Source organism: Leiobunum rupestre, chromosome 3, assembly GCF_980474605.1.
Source record: "Leiobunum rupestre chromosome 3, qqLeiRupe1.1.hap1, whole genome shotgun sequence".
Classification (NCBI taxonomy): domain Eukaryota; kingdom Metazoa; phylum Arthropoda; class Arachnida; order Opiliones; family Sclerosomatidae; genus Leiobunum; species Leiobunum rupestre.
In genome coordinates, this window is record NC_143386.1 from 60,568,604 (window position 1) to 60,581,952 (window position 13,349).

The 13,349-nt window shown below is 41.2% G+C and overlaps 2 protein-coding genes across 2 annotated transcripts; both read left to right on the top strand.

The window, feature by feature from the left end:
• Positions 1 to 1,392: 1,392 nt before the first annotated feature.
• LOC149953527 (uncharacterized) lies at positions 1,393 to 4,363 on the top strand. Its single transcript, XM_090170270.1, has 5 exons — positions 1,393 to 1,452; positions 1,526 to 1,615; positions 3,031 to 3,201; positions 3,267 to 3,748; positions 3,816 to 4,363. Exons 1-4 carry the CDS (start codon positions 1,441 to 1,443, stop codon positions 3,711 to 3,713), a joined length of 720 nt encoding a protein of 239 aa, XP_090026396.1. The 5' UTR covers positions 1,393 to 1,440; the 3' UTR covers positions 3,714 to 3,748; positions 3,816 to 4,363.
• A 2,502-nt stretch (positions 4,364 to 6,865) lies between these two features.
• LOC149953528 (uncharacterized) lies at positions 6,866 to 8,828 on the top strand. Its single transcript, XM_090169829.1, has 5 exons — positions 6,866 to 6,949; positions 7,046 to 7,135; positions 7,931 to 8,101; positions 8,166 to 8,606; positions 8,671 to 8,828. Exons 1-4 carry the CDS (start codon positions 6,866 to 6,868, stop codon positions 8,568 to 8,570), a joined length of 750 nt encoding a protein of 249 aa, XP_090025955.1. The 3' UTR covers positions 8,571 to 8,606; positions 8,671 to 8,828.
• Positions 8,829 to 13,349: the final 4,521 nt, after the last annotated feature.

The following is a 13,349-nucleotide window of genomic DNA, read 5'->3' on the forward strand; positions in this document are numbered from 1 at the left end:
TGTTCGAAGGTTAACCGCCTGACGAGTACAACGGTAGTTCGATATTTAACGTAAATAAAAACATGATTGACTGTACACAGGAGTGTATGATTCTTAAAATTTGTGTTGCAAGAAATGAAGGTTTGAATTCGAACTACTTAAAAAGCAATAATCAAAATTGATCGGTAATAAATATTTTTAATTAGACTCTTTGGATTCCGGGCTCATTTTTATTTGACCTTTTTTATTTGTATTGATACAACTGAAACTAATTATTTGAGTTTGACGGTGTAAGATTTATTTTACATTGAACGTTTAACTAATAAATTAAGTGATAAATTAAACGAGAAATATCGAACAGTCATGCAATTGCTGTCAAGAATATAACAATAAATTGAAACGTACAACTCACATATAAATTATATTATTTTAATTAAGTTATTTTTCTTCATCTAAAACACGTTGTGAAAAATTAAAAAAAATTTGAATTCGTAATTTTGATTTCGAAATTGAATTATGGAAATTGGCTTTATTATGGTATGGTAATTTTAAGTAAAAGTTAAAACTTACTGAGAAATTGAAACCGAGAATAATGGAAATAATCCGGGTCGCCAAAGGGTTAAAACAAGTTAAAAAACGGAAGTGGTTCTATTTGAAACGACACAAAACTAAAAACCAAAAACTTGTAAATGACAATAACGACCACCCGAAGGCAAAACACATTTCCAGTAGAAAGTGGAACTTGCAATTAAATTATTCTTAATTGTACGTTAATTAAAATCAGAGGCAATTAACAACAACACAAAAGTAGGGAAATTAATGAAAACCAAAATAAGGGGTTGAATTCGAGCAGTCACATCCGTAACCTTCAAGTCCGATAATGTTTTTTCTTTATCCCTCAATTTAAAATTCATTTTCAATCCCATTGGAGTGTATCATTCGTGAGAAACTAGATTATACCTACGTAAAAAACACGCCCATAAATTAAACAAAATAGCGTACATTTTCAAAAAGGAAATACCAATTTTCCCGCGTAACCTTCGGATAAAAACGAGAAAAGTCGAAATAAAAGAAATTTAAAGGTTATCGTGTAAGTCAAGAAGGGGGAACACACCCTCCTACGCCAGGATGGTCACTAGAAACCCCCCCTGGCTAATGTTGTTTCGGTACTTATATTTGTAAATAACGGGAATTTATACAAGGCGACGCCTTTAAGGGCCGATCCGACTCTCCATCGAACAATACCTTCATTACGGACACCCTTGAAAAACGTATCCTCGAGGTGGCTAGATGAGTCTGGTACAGACGCCTCTTTGTTGTTTGGCCCCTGGGCCAATAAGGAGGATGAGGTAACTCGCGGGTATATATAAAGGGTTTCGATGGCTGGTACCGGCACAAACCGTTCGAACTTCGAAGCAGTTATCGCAGCTAGGAACTACCGTGTTTGAAGTACATATCACAATGGTCGCCAAGGTAATTTCTCGGTGGATTATGAACCGTAGCGTTTCGATGATGATTTTTCAATTTTCAATTGGTTTTTTCTTAGTTCGTCGTATTAGCAGCCCTCGTGGCTATCGCGCACGCCGGAGTGGTTGGACCCCACGGTGGTACCAGCATCAGTAGCAGGCAACAAGATGTAAGATTGCTTTCCTTTTCGTAGTTTAAGTTTAGTGTCAACGGATGGTGAGATGTTCGCTATTTAGCGTCATCATAGCTAATTGAATTACTGGGAATGACCATTCTGAGATTTGTAGTTGTGGAAATACGAATACAATGAGCTCCTTTTGAAATGCCTCTCTTTGAAACGGATACAGCCATTTTTAAATGTGGATTCTTGGTTTAAATGGGAACGTTTTTGAAATGTGGCACTTTGGTTAAAGGGGAACTTTATTGAAATGTGGCACTTTGGTTAAAGGGGAACGTTTTTGAAATGTGGCACTTTGGTTAAAGGGGAACGTTTTGGAAATGTGGCACTTTGGTTAAAGGGGAACGTTTTTGAAATGTGGCACTTTGGTTAAAGGGGAACGTTTTGGAAATGTGGCACTTTGGTTAAAGGGGAACGTTTTTGAAATGTGGAACTTTGGTTAAAGGGGAACGTTTTTGAAATGTGGCACTTTGGTTAAAGGGGAACGTTTTTGAAATGTGGCACTTTGGTTAAAGGGGAACGTTTTGGAAATGTGGCACTTTGGTTAAAGGGGAACGTTTTTGAAATGTGGAACTTTGGTTAAAGGGGAACGTTTTTGAAATGTGGCACTTTGGTTAAAGCTGGGGAACGTTTTTGAAATGTGGCTATTTGGTTTAAGGGGAACCTTTTTGAAATGTGGAATTGGTTTTTAAGGGAACCTTTTTGAAATTTGGCACTTGGTTTAAACGGAAACCTTTTGAAATTTGGCACTTGGTTTAAGGAGATCTTTCGAAATGTGGAACTTTGGTTTAACGGGAACGTTTTTGAAATGTGGCACTTTGGTTTAAGGGGAACCTTTTTGAAATGTGGAATTTGTTTTAAAGGGAACCTTTTTGAAATTTGGCACTTGGTTTAAAGGGAAACGTTTTGAAATTTGGCACTTGGTTTAAGGAGATCTTTCGAAATGTGGAACTTTGGTTTAACGGGAACGTTTTTGAAATGTGGAACTTTGGTTTAAAGGGAACGTTTTTGAAATGTGGCTTTCTGGTTTAAGGAAATCTTTTTGAAATGTGGCACATTGTCTATGAAACATTTAGAACAGTAACATTTTGAAATGTGACACTTTATACTAGGGTAACATTTTTGAAATTTGACACTTGTACTAAGGTAAAATTTTGAAATGTGACACTTAGACTAGGGTAACATTTTGAAATGCGGTACTTCGGTAAGGGGACGTTTTTGAAATGAGGCACTTTCCTAGATTAAACTTTTTGGAAATGGGTTGATCTTTTCAAAATATGTTTCAAAAGTCCTATTGAAATGAAATATGACCCATTTATAAAAATAGACCCAAAGGTACTATGCTATTAATTTTGAAAATCAGATATTGTTACGTTCGGTTAGATATTAAGATATGTCAATTTTAGGACCATGGCAACTACGCCTTCCAATACCAAATCAATGACGGTGCCTCGACCCATGGTCGCGCCGAAGCTGGCAACAAAGCCGGAGTCGTTGGATCTTACAATTTGGGCATCATCGATGGTCGCAAGCGTCAAGTCAACTACGTTGCCGACGGACACGGATTCCGCGCCAAGGTCGCCATTTTTGAAAATGACGTTATATTTATTCCATTCTCTAAAATATATTTTATCAAAAACAGGTCGCTACTAACGAACAAGGAACCGCCCTCTCCGCCCCAGCCTCCGCCATCATCGCCTCCCCCTACACCGGCACCGCCGCCGTTGGCCACGCCCCCGCCATTGCTGTCGCTCCAGCTGCCGCCATCGCTCCAGCTGTTGCCATCGCTCCAGCTGCCGCTTACGGAGCTGTTGCCGCTGCTCCAGCCTTGGCTTACGGAGGTTACGGAGCTCTTGCCGCCGCTCCAGCTGTTGCCGTCGCTCCAGCTGCCGCTTACGGAGGTTACGGAGCCGTCGCTGCTCCAGTAGGAGCTTATGGAGTTGCTGGTTTGGGAGGATACGGTTTGGGAGCTTACGGAGCGGGAGCTTACGGAGCGGGAGCTTACGGAGCGGGAGCTTACGGAGCTGGAGCTCATGGTCTCGGAGCCTATGGCGCCGGTTACGGAATTGGAAAGCACGTCCTCGGTTAAACAAACTCCAAAACGCATTCATCCATAGTTCAAAGGTCAGTTATAGATCGCTTTAGTCATAGGTAACGAAAAATATCCTAACTTGAACTCATTTCACAACAGAAAATACGTTTATTCGCCGATCCACGTCATTTTGTGTCTTGGATAACCAGTGAGAAATACTGCCAGTTTTATATGAAAAACACAACGTAGTTCCGAACTGTCTCTTGTCCCGTATTTATCAAACTAGCAATTATTATTTTACCTTTTCGTCTACACTTTTGCCAAAAATGAAAATCAGTTTCTTGACTTCCCTCACGAACTACCTTCGTCACTTTATTCTTTATCCCAAGCCTGTCAAACAGCTCAGCTTTTGCCAAAAACTTAAGAAACAAACACCGCGAAGAAAACATTTCTTCGTACGAGATACCCTAAATTATTATTATTATTATTATTTTTGTATCCCAGATACCGTCGTCGTGTTCGTGGTGAGAGAATTGTAATTAAGAACAATTATTTTAGTTCGGATCGTGACGGCGAATGGATAACTACGGGCTCTACGCCAAAATGTATGCTAACGGTTTCTTGTAAAAAGCGAGCGGTTTTTCAAACGTTTCCTCCTTTGTAGAAATTTCAACGAAACTTTTAATAAAATGCGGTGCTCAAATATATTTATTTTCGTATCGTTTATTTTGGTTTTAAGCCTACTAATTTTAACCGTGAATGATTATGATAACCATTTCAATCATTTCACACACCGCTATTAAATTTTATTATTAAATAAGTAGAATATTTTAGCATTAACGTAAGTAACTGAAACAAGTACCTTTGAAGGTTCGAAGTATTTTCCAATGGGTATCAGTGTGAACTTGTGAAGGTGCATGTTTCAAGCGAATAAAATTAGCAGAATAGGGAGATAAATAATTAAATCTAAATGCGTATTATCATAAGACTAAGTTTGAAACGAATTTGAAAGTTAGACAAATGACCGACCAAACTGGCTACATTAATCCATCTGGTGGTGAAAAATTGTAACTTATGCCCAAATCCCCCAACACGCGTGCTACCGGATGGCAAGAGGTAGTATAGATAGTAAGGGTGGGGGTGGAAGGATTTGCTATTTTTATCCGCCAGGTAGCGTAGATTCTTTTTTATTTTGGCCCCACACCTGCCTAGTCCTGAATACATGCGCCTTTATGCCCAATTCAAACTTAGGGGTGCCTTGATAGTCTTATGGTATTATATACTTCTGGTATTATATACTTCTGGTATTATACGCTTCTGGTATTATATGCTTCTGGTATTATATGCTTCTGGTATTATATGCTTCTGGTATTATATGCTTCTGGTATTATATGCTTCTGGTATTATATGCTTCTGGTATTATATGCTTCTGGTATTATATGCTTCTGGTATTATATGCTTCTGGTATTATATGCTTCTGGTATTATATGCTTCTGGTATTATATGCTTCTGGTATTATATCCTTCTGGTATTATATCCTTCTGGTATTATATCCTTCTGGTATTATATCCTTCTGGTATTATATCCTTCTGGTATTATATCCTTCTGGTATTATATCCTTCTGGTATTATATCCTTCTGGTATTATATCCTTCTGGTATTATATCCTTCTGGTATTATATCCTTCTGGTATTATATCCTTCTGGTATTATATCCTTCTGGTATTATATCCTTCTGGTATTATATCCTTCTGGTATTATATCCTTCTGGTATTATATCCTTCTGGTATTATATCCTTCTGGTATTATATCCTTCTGGTATTATATCCTTCTGGTATTATATCCTTCTGGTATTATATCCTTCTGGTATTATATCCTTCTGGTATTATATCCTTCTGGTATTATATCCTTCTGGTATTATATCCTTCTGGTATTATATCCTTCTGGTATTATATCCTTCTGGTATTATATCCTTCTGGTATTATATCCTTCTGGTATTATATCCTTCTGGTATTATATCCTTCTGGTATTATATCCTTCTGGTATTATATACTTCTGGTATAAGTAATCAGAAAAACTGTTTGTGTTTAAAGGGAACATGCGTAACTTCTTGAGGATTCTATATAGAAGAACCCAACAATTTTGGGGACTATTTCCCTAACAAACCAATTAACAGATACTAGGTTATGTTCCCTTTAAATGGGCATCCATTTTGAAATCCAATATTGACGTCAACGGCAACAATTGGAATAAACCTGCAGGGAAATAACTAACTACCAAACTAAGACGTATCAGCTAAGTTTAAAAAACTTCCGCCATTTGATCGTTTTTGTATTACAATTACTCTTATATAGTTATGACCTAATTTATTGGCAGTTGCGCGGTAGATAGTAAATAACAAATGAAGAATTTCTCCTTGAAATATGTCACCCTGGACCATAATTATAAGCCATAAAAATTGGACCTTATATAATAAGACACATCGCGAATCAATGTCGCTCCCCAAATATTTTAATAGCTTTCAAACGAAATCAAGTCTGACCAAATCTAAAAATCCGCGACTGATAGTTAAACTTTCGTAACAATCAACACAAAATCCAGTCCAGTATAAATTTTGCACTAATGGTATGATCCTTCAATTAATGCTTATAGGAATACCAACCGCTACTAGAAACATTATAAGTATTTAAAACTAAACTATATACTTTCATACACTATATTAACAATATTTTTATGGAATGTAAGCCTTCCCAGAATCAACGCGGACTTATACGATTGCCCGTTTTGTAAATTTTACCTTCCCTAATCACGTGCTGGTTATCCCTGAACCACCTTATTCAAAGGCTCTATTAGCGAGGATTCACCTGTAACTACGTCCGAGAATGGACAAGTTATAGACGCTACGCGTTTTGGAAGCAGAGGTGGGATTACGAAGCGTCAATATCAAAATAAACTAACACCACCCACTTAGTACCTCCGCATCAGATGACGCGTTGATCTATAGCACCACCCACTTAATCAAACGCCACGAATATGAATATGGTGGCGCCGACAAAACGACCTTTTGATTTCAAGGGCCCAGCCCAAACGCGGTATGTTCGATAAATAAAAATAATAAACAACTTCGAAAAAAAGTGACAAATCCACATTTAACGGGATAATTAAAGTTCGCAACGTACGATCTGGCATTGAATCACGGCGGGTATATAAGATGGGGAAATCTAAGAATACGGCATTGTACAGCGAATCATCGAATATAGACAAACAACACTCTACCAGAATAATGGCTCTCAAGGTATATTCTGACGATATTCTCTGTTGGATTAATGTGTTTCGTGTCCCGCGCGATGTACTTATCCGTTACAATGGTAACCTTTGTTTCCCCATCTAGTTTTTCGCTTTATTGGCCATGGTGACGGTGGCAAGAGCCGGAGTCATCGCAGTCGGCGGTGGTACCAGCGTCAACAGTAGGATTCAAGATGTAAGTAGAAAGATATTTTGTTTTGGCAACATGCAATGATGTTAGCGAAATTATTTACCATTATTGAATGGTTGTTTGATATTCATTGAAGAACTTTGGGTGCTCGGGTATCTGTAAGATAAATAACTCAAAGTCAAGTTGGAATCTCTAGTTGAAATTGTGAATTTGGTATTTATCCCAACGTCGGATTTCGAGCGTGAAAGTTGTTTAATGAAAAATGAACCACCATTCAACAGTGGTAAAGTATTGAATTAGACAGGTCACATAAATATGGCAAATTAGTTGCTTTAGTTAGTTAGCCGAAATTTGACTTTGATACTAAAGACTGTTATTTAAAAATATTTCATCATTTCAAATTCGAAATTCACCACTTATTTTATGGCTATTGAATTAGCCTAGCTGATTATTATTAATATTATTATTATTAGCTACCTCATAGCAATATTCTAATAAAATTTAAATATAATTATTCGAAATTGTACTATGAGTTTACCATGATAATTTTTTCTAAGTTCCAAGTTACCGATATGAGAAAAGCATTAATCAATAGGCCAATTTCAATAACAATACCGCCATCTATCGGCTTAAAAATATTTGCTCTGAATAAGGCAGCTCGTTCTTAAAAGTACCATCTTGGCCAATCGCACTAAAATAAAAGCGCGTGTCAAAACAATTAAAGTAGGCTGTACTCGTGGTATTTGAAAACACCTTTACATTATTGAATCTGGCGAATTGTACTGGAAAATAATATTTACCAATCATTAAACCCCAAAAACATTGTTTATAATAAAACAGGATGCTGGAAACTACGCCTTTCAATACCAAATCACCGACGCTACTTCCACCCATGGCCGAGCCGAAGCCGGAAGCAAAGCCGGAGTAGTTGGATCCTACAACTTGGGAATCATCGATGGGCGCGCCCGAAAGGTGGACTACGTCGCCGACGGAGCCGGATTCCGCGCCAAGGTCAGTACTTCCGAAAGTAACGCGATGTCTCGGCAAATACTAAACACTCTTACCTCAAAACCAGGTCGCTACTAACGAACAAGGAACCGCCCTTTCAGCTCCAGCCTCCGCCCTGATCGCGTCGACCAATGTTGGAACCGCCTCGGCTCCGGCTGTAGTCGCTACATCCAACTCCATCATCGCCGCTCCGGCCGTAGCCCCCGCTAACGTCGTGGCTGCTCCAGCTACCGGCCCAGTAGCGGTAATCGCAGCCGCGCCGGCCCCAGTAGCCATAGCGGCTCCAGGACTCATTGGTGCCGTTCCGGCCTACGCCGCCGCCGCCCACCCATACGCCGCCGCTCACCCATACGCCGCCGCTCCATGGGGTGGAGTGGCCGCTCCATGGGGTGGAGTCGCTCCTTGGGGTGGAGTTGCTCCTTGGGGAGGCATCGCTCCGTGGGGAGCCGTAGCCGGTCCATGGGCTGGTTAATTGCATTTTACTTCGTACCCTAGTAATAGTACAAAAGTAAATTTGACAAATTATAAATTTTGTGAATTTTTGTGAAATTAATTTTCGTATTTCTTGACAGTTTTGTCCACGTTCTAGCGATCATTTTCAATCTACCACTTTTCCCTGTTAATTCCCTTTTTCGAGAGATCAGAATGTAACTAACCGTCTCGCGACAACTACATCGAACTTGACAGACTCTCCTCTCTCTCTCTCATTTCAACTAATATTTATGTATATTTCGCGACGATGTTGAAAATAAAAACCTTTTTAAAACACGATTGAAATTCGCATATTAATTATCGTATATTTTTATATTTAATGTACAGAAAAGAATTCTTAACAATATGGACAATATCTAAAACAGCACTCATAGCGAAAAAACATCATATTCGTTGATCCACTATCGAACCTTCTTTAAACTCCTCCCTTTAAGCTAGGAGCAACAAACACCAGAAGAACGCAGCTAGCCTTTCAAAGCGCTAACGCAGTGTTGTGTACAAATTTCATTGGACGAGCCTTTACGCTGACAGTGACAGGAAAATACCCGTGGTGGTTATCACCGATTTTGTTGAAACTCGGGGGTTAGGTAGACCATAAGGTAGTATGAAAATTGCCAAAGGGAAAAGTTGCAATGGGCTTTAGTTTTCCCATGGTAACCGAAAATTTTTTGACCTCTCCATTTAAAAAAGCGTGGGAATTTCTCGGTTACCCAAAATCCTTGATCAATTTTACCCAAAAATAGGTCAAATTCATCTTTTTGGGTAAGTTTTGATAATTTTTTCAAATTTTTTAAGTAAGTAAGTATCCTGTGAAACCGAGAAAATCCCATGCTTTTTTAAATGGAGATTTTATTTTGAGAGATCAAAAACATTTTCGGTTGCCATGGCAAAACTAATGCCCATTGCAACTTTTCCCTTTGGGAATTTTCATACTAATAGAAGGTCTACCTAACCCTAGAGTTTCAACAAAATCGGTGATAACCACCACGGGTAGTCTCCTTGTGAGTGTTTTACCGAAAGGGGGGAGACAATTTCGGAATTTTCCCCTTCCGTCGGCAGCAGGCGCTAAAGCGTTTAACCAATGAAAATTGTACGTAAGAAAATGCACGATTTTTGACGGGTTGAGTTCTTCTTGTGTTGGGTGCTGTGTTTGTTGCTACTAGCTTTAAGCCATATGTGTAAAAATAGGTATTTCTATAAAATACGGGAGGTCACGTGTAAATGTGTTGTCTACGTCACTAGCTATAACTATTGAAGATATAGAGCACGCGCTCGAGTCGATAAAGATTTTGGAATTAGAAGTCCACGTGCGAAACGCGCGTGCCAATAAAGTACTAAAAAGTCTAAGCTCGTGACGCGGAGAAAACATTTTATAATTTTAATTTTTTTCTGGTTTTATTTTATGGAAACACTTATTGTTGTGTTAAGATAGTATTTAGTTTAGTTAGAGGTAAGATGGCGGAGTGGTTAGAACTTTCGCCTCGCAGCAAGAGACGCCGGGTTCGATCAAAGCTTGAGACACTCGGAACAACTCTTTCCTCGTTGAGTTTGCAAGTTAACTCCGCACTGGTTAAACGGGTCTTACCCCAAGCTCTTCGGTTACCCCTGTCCATAAAAGCTTGTTGAGGTTAACGGTAATATTTACAATTGTTAGTGTTGGGAGCGGTGGGCTCACGTGGCTTGAAAGGCTTGCCACCAACCACCTACGTAGTATAACCCGGTCACCTGAATCAATGGCATTAAAATTCGCTAGATGACTTGAGCATAAGCTGGCCTAAGCCTAGCTGATTACAAACTTGATTTTGCTGGTCGAAAGATCAATATCGTTGTAGACTGCTTTGTTATGACGAATACTCGCCAATTAGACTTTCAAGTTAAAATAGAGAAGCTCCCTTAGCTGCATTACTTTTAAAATATCTAATGATCGTCTGCTTGGGAGAGTTTCGTATGGCCAACTTCTCATTTGGCCGACCACAAAATACACGTTACGCCGACTGTCCATTGGGCCGACTGCTCATTTGAACGACTCAGTCGGTCAAATGAACTGCTCATTTCACCGACTGTTATACTATAGCCTGTCTTTAGTGTTAGGTTGATTTATAGAACGGGCAATGTATTCTAAGTATTGGCGCCCCCCAGCCCCGTTCTTTATAACCAAGCTGGGCCTTCTAAAACGCGACCTAGAGGACAGAACCTAGCCAAACGCACCTAGTATCGTCCAACCGCCAAATGAGTAGTCGGCCAAATGGACAGTCGGACAAATGTTCAGTCGGCCAAATGAGCAGTCCATTTAGCTGACTTCTCAATCGGACAAATGGGCAGTCGGCCAAATGGACAGTCGGCGTAACGTGTATTTTGTGGTCGGTCAAATGAGAAGTCGGTCAAACGAAACTCTCCCATTTGGCTGACTACTCTTTTAGCCGAAATTCTGGTCAGCCAAATGAGCAGTCCATTTAGATTTTCACTAATATGGACTGAACCAGGGCAATAGTTATTACGTCTAGTAATACATAGCATATGGCCAAATGAGCAGTCGGTCAGATGAGCAGTCGGTCAAATGAGCAGTCGGTCAAATGAGCAGTCGGCAAAAACGAGCAGTCGCCCAAATGAGCATAAGTATATGTATTTGTACCCCGCTGCTCCGCCTTAAGCACTACAGCGGCCACCTAAAACAACCAGCCCCGGACAAAAGTGCGCTTTGCGAAACAACGTTCGGCCAGTGAGACAGCCATTTTGACCGCCTCACATATAGCAAAAAAACGCCCTCATCACGGCCCAACAAAAGGCGACACCATGGGCTGCCCGAGGCCCACCCTCGCACAGCTGAGGACTAGAGTGGCTTCCTCTTCCACTGCAAACTACCCTCCTTAGTAGGTCACAGAATGACGAGTGTGGAACACCCATGAGGTTCCAGTGACCCAGCGCCCCGATCACATGACCTTGAGAGCCGGGTATGGAGCCCCCCACAGGCTCCAGTGACCCCATCACACCAAATGAGCAGTCGGTCAAATGAGCAGTCAGCCAAACGAGCAGTCGGCCAAACGAGCAGTCGGCCAAACGAGCAGTCGGTCAAATGAGCAGTTGGCCAAACGAGCAGTCGGTCAAATGAGCAGTCGGTCAAATGAGCAGTTGACCAAACGAGCAGTCGGCCAAATGTGCAGTCAGCCAAACGAGCAGTCGGTCAAATGAGCAGTTGACCAAACGAGCAGTCGGCCAAATGAGCAGTCAGCCAAACGAGCAGTCGGTCAAATGAGCAGTTGACCAAACGAGCAGTCGGCCAAATGAGCAGTCGGTCAAATGAGAAGTTAGCCAAACGAGCAGTCGGTCAAATGAGCAGTCGGCCAAATGAGCAGTCAGCCAAACAAGCAGTCGGTCAAATGAGCAGTCAGCCAAACGAGAAGTCGGCCAACGAGCAGTCGGTCAAATGAGCAGTCGGCCAACGAGCAGTCGGTCAAATGAGCAGTCGGCCAAACGAGCAGTCGGTCAAATGAGCAGTCGGTCAAGTGAGCAGTTGACCAAACGAGCAGTCGGCCAAATGAGCAGTCGGCCAAACGAGCAGTCGGTCAAATGAGCAGTCGGCCAACGAGCAGTCGGTCAAATGAGCAGTCGGCCAAATGAGCAGTCGGCCAAACGAGCAGTCGGTCAAATGAGCAGTCAGCCAAACGAGCAGTCGGCCAACGAGCAGTCGGTCAAATGAGCAGTCAGCAAAACGAGCAGTCGGCCAACGAGCAGTCGGTCAAATGAGCAGTCGGCCAAACGAGCAGTCGGTCAAATGAGCAGTCGGTCAAATGAGCAGTCGGTCAAATTAGCAGTCGGCCAAACGAGCAGTCGGTCAAATGAGCAGTCGGTCAAACGAGCAGTCGGCCAAATGAGCAGTCGGCCAAACGAGCAGTCGGCCAAACGAGCAGTCGGTCAAATGAGCAGTCGGCCAAACGAGCAGTTGGACAAATGGGCGGTTCAATTGACCGACCAGAATTTCGGCTAAAAGAGTAGTCGGCCTTATATTCTGTTCATTTGACCGACTTTTCCAAGATCGTTCCAATAACTTTAAAATGTCTGATTTTCAATTTAATTGAGAACAATCAAATTTTACTTTTCATCGTTGCAGTTTATTTATAAAACATAGTAACTTTTTTTTAACCAAATAGGCAGTCGGCCAAATGAGCAGTCAGCCAAACGAGCAGTCGGTCAAATGAGCAGTCAGCGAAACGAGCAGTCGGCCAAACGAGCAGTCGGCCAAACGAGCAGTCGGTCAAATGAGCAGTCGGCCAAACGAGCAGTTGGACAAATGGGCGGTTCAATTGACCGACCAGAATTTCGGCTAAAAGAGTAGTCGGCCTTATATTCTGTTCATTTGACCGACTTTTCCAAGATCGTTCCAATAACTTTAAAATGTCTGATTTTCAATTTAATTGAGAACAATCAAATTTTACTTTTCATCGTTGCAGTTTATTTATAAAACATAGTAACTTTTTTTTAACCAAATAGGCAGTCGGCCAAATGAGCAGTCAGCCAAACGAGCAGTCGGTCAAATGAGCAGTCAGCGAAACGAGCAGTCGGCCAACGAGCAGTCGGTCAAATGAGCAGTCAGCAAAACGAGCAGTCGGCCAACGAGCAGTCGGTCAAATGAGCAGTCGGCCAAACGAGCAGTCGGTCAAATTAGCAGTCGGCCAAACGAGCAGTCGGTCAAATTAGCAGTCGGCCAAATGAGCAGTCGGTCAAATGAGCAGTCAGCGAAACGAGCAGTCGGCCAACGAGC

Bases quoted from the DNA above. Each gene is read 5' to 3' on its own strand.
- LOC149953528 (XM_090169829.1), top strand. From the start codon at position 6,866: ATGGGGAAATCTAAGAATACGGCATTGTACAGCGAATCATCGAATATA. The intron at 6,950-7,045 runs GTATATTCTGAC...TTCCCCATCTAG, and splicing joins CCAGAATAATGGCTCTCAAG to TTTTTCGCTTTATTGGCCAT. The intron at 7,136-7,930 runs GTAAGTAGAAAG...ATAATAAAACAG, and splicing joins TCAACAGTAGGATTCAAGAT to GATGCTGGAAACTACGCCTT.
- LOC149953527 (XM_090170270.1), top strand. The intron at 1,616-3,030 runs GTAAGATTGCTT...TGTCAATTTTAG, and splicing joins TCAGTAGCAGGCAACAAGAT to GACCATGGCAACTACGCCTT. The intron at 3,202-3,266 runs GTCGCCATTTTT...TATCAAAAACAG, and splicing joins GACACGGATTCCGCGCCAAG to GTCGCTACTAACGAACAAGG.